The sequence below is a fragment of the Propithecus coquereli genome, unplaced genomic scaffold, assembly GCF_000956105.1.
Source record: "Propithecus coquereli isolate 6110/MARCELLA unplaced genomic scaffold, Pcoq_1.0 Scaffold576, whole genome shotgun sequence".
In the NCBI taxonomy this organism is placed as follows: Eukaryota; Metazoa; Chordata; class Mammalia; order Primates; family Indriidae; genus Propithecus; species Propithecus coquereli.
This window is the reverse complement of record NW_012151685.1, coordinates 252435-258965: the sequence shown is the minus strand read 5'-3', so window position 1 is coordinate 258965 and position 6531 is coordinate 252435. Positions and strand designations below refer to the sequence as shown.

Here is a 6531-nt window from a genome sequence, read left to right as displayed (position 1 = left end):
TTAGCAGAAGCTTTTTAGTTAGGCTCAACTAATGGGAAAAAGGGAGTGAACATCTTTACCTCAGCAAATAATTTGATAAAACATATAATACAAAAATCATTTCTTTAACATATACTATCCTTAGCAATGCAGGAGTCAAAACTACATGGATTTTAACCCTGACAACTCAATACTTCAAATTGGATGCTTATCATTAGGAGAAATGTTGGTTTGTATGTTTAATTAGGGGCAATGTGAGGTATTATACTGCATTTGTACCAAACATTCTAGAACTTCATTGAGTCTTTCAGGAATTCAGAGACAATAAAGTTCATTTTCAACTTGGCTTAATTAAAAAAAAAAAAATCTTCATGGAAAGTTTGGGATTTGAAAGTGGCATGTACCAGATTATGTTGAGTGTGTGTGTGTGTATGTGTGTGTGTGTGTGTGTGTGTGTGTGTGTGTGTGTGTGTTTCCTACCTCTCTGGCTATGCCTTTTTATTCTACTTTGCCAGCTTCTTCTTTTTTCATTTGGTCATTAGATGTTGGAGTTCCTTTAGGCTTTCACTCTTTTCTTCTCCCTATTTTCTCCCTAAATAACTTCATCAAAGTCTATACCTTCCTTTACTATCTATACAATAATGATATCCAATGTGCATCTGCAGATTAAGTCACTCAGATCCAACTGCCTCTCCTTAGTTGTCTCAAAGGCACCTTGATGAAACAACTCCAAGACTTAGTACGTGATCTTTCCTCCTAAGCCTGGTCCTCGCTAGCATTTTCTAGGTTAGAAAACGGCACCACCACCAACGAGCTGCTTTAGCCAAAACCCCAGAATTATCCTTAACCCCTCTGCCTTATTCGTGCCCTATGTCCCATTTATCATCAAATTTTGTCTGTTTTGCCTCTAAAGAAACTGTAAATCTTTATACTCACTACTATGACCTTAGTCTATTATAATAGTAGCCTTTCAGGTGGTTTCCCTGCATAAAGTGACACTCACCTTCAACAATCCTTTAATTATTCCCCATGATGAAACTAAAGTAAGGTTGTGATTTTCAGAATCCACTCTGAAATGAAAGAATCCAATCTGAAAAAGGCTATTTGCTCAATGATTCCAATTATATGACATTCTGGAAAAGGACTTTGAAGACAGTATAAAGTTCAGTGGTTGCCATGGGTTAGGAGAAAGGGAGGGATGAATGAGCAGAGCACAGAGGGTATTTAGGGCAGTGAAACTATTCTGTGTGATGCTGTGAGGGCGCATACATATCTTATGCATTTGTCAAAGCCCATAGAATATACAAAACGTGTGAACTGTCATGTAAACTATAGATGAGGGTGGTAATGATGTGTTAATGTTGGTTCATCAATTATAGCAACTGTACCACTCTGGTGCAAGATTTTGATAATGGGGGAGGCTATGTGTCTGTGAAGGCAGGGGGCATGTGGAAACTCTACTTTCTGCTCAGTTTTACTGTGCATCTAGAACTACTTTTAAAAAAAAGGTCTATTTAAAAAATCCACTCCAATAGTTCATCTCCTCACTTCCTCAAAATGCGTTATTGCTTTCCCAGTGGTGCTAAAATAACGGTTGAAATTCCATAGCACAGCCTTCATCTACCCCTGTAGCTCCATTCCCTCTTGCACCATTCTCACCTGCACCATTCTCACTCTTTTCTACTCTCAATTTTCCAGCCATACTGGTTTGTTTCAGGTATGAATGCCACCTGTGCAGTTCTTCCACAAAGCTTTTACCTCACCCCCTCTTCCTTGCCTGATCAATACCTCCTTATTCTTCAAATCTGCTCAGTCATTTCCTAAGAAAACATTTCTCTGAGGACCATATCCTTCTGCCAAGTTGGTTGCTTTGGCTATATCTGTCATATAAATAGCCCAAGTTATTTCCTCCCTTACCACTCTTGTATTTAGACAGTTGTAATAATTAAATATTCATGATTGTTAGTATTTGTCGCCTCTACTACATCGTAAGTATCTTGAGACAATACTCTGCCTATTTTTGATTACCACTGAACCTAAAGCAGTGCTTGCAACACAGGAGGCATTCAGTAAATATTTGTTGAGTGAATCAATGAAAAAAAGAAAGAATAAGCACTGCCAAATGTGATATTGGTCACAAGTTTGCTTGCTGTTTTCTCTAACCATTAGAAGTTTGGAGTCACTGAAATTAATATTAATCTCTCAGAAAAGGACTTTTTGAGCATGTATTTCTTAAAAGTCCCATCAAAGCAGAATTTTTTTTTAACTCAAAGTATCTGTATTTCATGGGGTTACTCAGCTTTGTGGATTCTTGTGATTCCAGTAGATATCTGCTATGCTCCTTAAGGCATTTAGGGTGAGCAATTGGAAATGGTTCCTCAACAGTGGTGATTATCTGATGTTGGGGCTTCTCTCTATGCCCAGCTGCTTCTTTCAAATCCTGGAAAATCATCTCTGGATGGGTGACCACTAAAGGAATGGAATGGTCTGTTCATTGTTTGCTAACAGATGCAAAAATAAAATAGCTGCTTAGCCTTGGATTCCTCTGAAAGGTGTGCTTATGGTAGCTAGCATTAAGGGTAAATCTTCGTGAAGCTACCTGTTTGCAGAGACCTGTTGCACTTGGTTTACATATGGTAACCACTACACAATTTCTCTGACTTCATTAATAAACAATTGAGATAAAGAAATAACTTCCTTAGTTTCTAGGTAAGCCGAGCAATTTATCTTAATTACTGTCAACCTTTAGCAACTACCGTGGAGATTCTAACCATTCACCTCAGTAGTAATGATGTGAATTACTGGTAAATTTTCGGGCAGGCAGCTATGGATTTTTGGGTTCCCTGACATGTATTTTTTCCCAGTTGAAATTATGTACATATATACATATGTATATATATTCTAAATGGATGCCTTTTCTTACTACAGTCAGTCCTTTCCCATGGTACTGTGGCAGACTGTGCTGTTGTTGGCAAGGAAGATCCTTTGAAAGGTCACGTCCCCTTAGCACTCTGTGTGTTGAAAAAAGGTGAGAGATCTTTGTATCCTCCAATTGTTTGGGCCTTGAATGATTAATTAAGGTTAATATAGTGCTTACCTTCTGAACTTTCTTCCTAGATATAAATGTAACAGAGGAAAAAGTTTTAGAAGAAATTGTGAAACACGTTAGACAGAACATTGGCCCTGTGGCTGCTTTTCGAAATGCTGTGTTTGTCAAACAGTTACCTAAAACTAGATCTGGCAAAATACCCCGATCAGCTCTATCTGCCCTTGTCAACGGCAAGCCATACAAGGTAAATTATCAAGGATATTTAATACTGGGTTCTGAATTGCTTTTATCTATTTTTTTGGCATTAGCAAAGTTCTTAAAATTGATTCTCAAGCATGAATTGTATCCCTAGAAAACACATAATGTACTATTTTTTAATGTTAAGGGGGAAATTTCATAGCCATTCTCTCTGTAGGAATGAGGGTTTTAGAAAGAAATTCAGGTTAATTAAGAACATATGTTTTGATTATAAGAACCAGGGTGGGAAAATATTTTTACTGTTAGTAATTGTCAGTTAAATTTCAACTTATTTGTGGAAACTCAATCTAACTGAATTAAAAGTATATTTTACTTCATTATAGTCATTAATGGCTATTAGTGAATGAGAAAGTAAAACAATTGAGACTAGTAATAGACATTTGAAATATTCTAATTGATACATGCTGATTATTTATCCTGTTCTGTTTAATTATTTTTGTAATTATTTTAGGAAATGCTAGGCTGAATCAAGCATATGTATCCTTTTAATTTGTGTGCACATTATGTGAACATAGATGTACATATTTTTATCATTGAGATCTAATAAAAAGCAATGCAACAGTAAGGAGTAATTGTATAAGCAAATGCATCCCCCCCCCAATTTTCTTTCTATAAAAACAAATAGTTCCTCCTAAGAGGAACTCTAGAGAATGTATCCTCCAGGACCAATAGTTTTGCTAATTGAATCATTTATTTTATTACTCTGGAAGACTGACTATAGATGAATTTTAAAATATTAGGTTCAAAATTCCCTAATTTTGAAAATTTCCATATGAATATTATAAGATGATGGGGAAAACAACATTGTATATAATCGTTTAAGTTTAGGGAGAGTAGAAGAGGTTTAAGGAAGAGCATTCATCGGACGCTAAATTTCTTTCCAGGTAACTTCTACAATTGAAGACCCCAGCATTTTTGGCCACATAGAAGAAGTGCTGAAACAGGCCCTATGACTTCTTTTTTTCTATTTTGAGTCAATTTGGGTTAATTTCTAAATTGAAATTAAGTTATTTGAGTTAAATATTTAATAGAAATTGCTTGCAAACAGAAATGTGAATTGCAAAACTTGGTCTAAGCAAATCTAATGAAAACTAGTAAAAGACCTGTGCCTTCTGTTTCACTTGACGCTGTTAACATTGTTGTCAGTTGCCTGTGACATGGTTCATTATATGTTGTCTACTACTTTAACTTAAGAAAAAAGTATCTAGTGTATGAATTTTTAAATCTGTGCTCCTGCAAAAACATTTCAATTTAAAATGGCACTAATATAGGGCCACTTCCTGAAATTAAAAATCTGTAGCTTTGATCCAAAATCTAAAAGTCCAAGTCAGATAATAATTAAAATTTTTCTTGTAGAAATTTTAAATATGTTCTAATATTCTTTAGCTGCTCACACTATTCTAAATAAAATGGGAAGCTTAGGTAATCATCTAAACAGATGAAATTGTTATCTAGGTAGGAGGGCCTGTCTAGCCATTTGTTTTTGGAGGGAAGGCTGGACACCAGGGTTAAAGCTCTGCCTTCGGATCATTTGTTACTTAGACAAGGGAAATCACATGCCTGGCTGAGAACCTAGAGGTCATTTAGTCCAATCTCTTTGTAGACATGAGAACTCTTGGGAGCCCCTCCACTTGTCTGAGTTTCTTAGCTGATTATACTTCCTGATGATTCCAGCTTTCTGTGGAAACAAACAAACAAACAAACAAACAAAAAATGATGCACAAATGAGGTAGGGTGGTGAGGAAAACTCTTAAAGAAAAAATGTGGAGGTAGGTTTTTACATTAGACTAAAGACCACTGGGCCCTCCAGGCAGGTAGTGTAATGTCAAGGAGCTTTTCAAGTAAGCTTGAGCCCCTTGGTTTGAGTATCAAAAGGATACTAGGGGATGGTGAACACTGGAGAACACCTGCTCCGCCTAAGGGGGCAGCCTCTACTCAGTCCCAGCAGAATATGTCCCAGGAGGGAGACAGGTCCCCTGCTGCAAGAGCCTCTGGTTTTTTGGAGAAACCAAAAATCCAGATTTTTATGTAAAATCTCTAATGTTTAAATAGTAACTCACTTAAAAGTGTTGTAATGTCCAAACATGTCTTTCTGTTTAACTTCTATAAAATTCAAGTGTTTTTTTTTTAAAAACTGAAAAGCGAATCTTTGTTAATAAGCTTATGGTAATGTGCCAGTTAACTAGAGTAGATAGATGTAGGTAATTAACTATTTGGTTTACTTAGTGTTCTACATGTCATCAGTTATACAAGAATGCATTTTAACACAAAAGTATATCATGCTCATTGAATCTTAGATGATTCTCAAAGTATTTCTAAGTCTTTTAGTCCGTCAGGAGCATTATTTTCAAGAGCAAGTTGTCTTAACATAATAGTCTGGGTACGTAAAAATATATGTGAGAGATAATAGATAAGAGTTTGTTTACTTGTTTGTTTCGTAAAAATAACTTACAACCTGTATAAAAACGTTCTGAAAATGTGAACATTTTTTGGACTGAAGGTTACAAAATAAATGGCTTCTCTAAGTAAATTCCTATTTGCTTAATTTGCCTTTTTTTATTGTTATACCTGAAAAAATATATTCATATACTTATTCCCTTTAATCAGTTTAGTAACCTGAATTAAGCCAACTAGACAGACTCTACAATTTGAAGCTATTGGGTTCCTTGAACTATGTCTCCTACTGTGTACATTTTATGAATTATCACAACTGTAGTCTTTACTAATAATCCATTTTTAATGTCTTAGCAGTAAAAATGTATTTCCTTATTTTTTCCACAAAAGATTCAGTTAATTTGAAATGACACGTTCTTCAGCTGAATGTCTATCATTGTTCATTCACAAAGTATGAACTCATGCGGATCCAAGAATTGTGTAATGATTACATCTTTGGTCCTCTTGCACATGTTTCCTGGTGATCAAATCCAAAGGAGCACTTCAGCAAGTAGGTTATTTTCGAATGAACAGGACTGGAAAACAGTGCATGCGTCTAGGAAACTGGCTGTTTCTTGTGTCTCATTGAGAAAATGAGACACATTTATCTCCTTTGTGGTGTCAGAAAAGTACTGTTATCTTCATGTAACTAAAAATGGGGCAAGAAGGATACACTTGAGTCATCAGACTGCTTAAAATTTGGGAGAAAAAAGGAATTTTCTATTTTAATACTATGAATCACTTTCCCTATATAGTACCTAAAATATTCTGAATTAAATATGTCTTTAAAAACACAAATATAATGGTACTAG

The 6531-nt window shown here is 35.5% G+C and overlaps 1 protein-coding gene across 1 annotated transcript in view; it reads left to right on the top strand.

Annotated features, from left to right (window-relative positions):
- The window catches only part of ACSS3 (acyl-CoA synthetase short-chain family member 3), a 193199-nt gene extending 188868 nt beyond the window's left edge, over positions 1-4331 (top strand). The window contains exons 10-12 of the mRNA XM_012658161.1: positions 2908-3007; positions 3097-3272; positions 4171-4331. Coding sequence (XP_012513615.1) covers positions 2908-3007; positions 3097-3272; positions 4171-4239 — 345 coding nt within the window. The 3' untranslated portion in view covers positions 4240-4331. The remainder of the gene's footprint in view (positions 1-2907; positions 3008-3096; positions 3273-4170) is intronic.
- The last annotated feature ends 2200 nt before the right edge of the window (positions 4332-6531 follow it).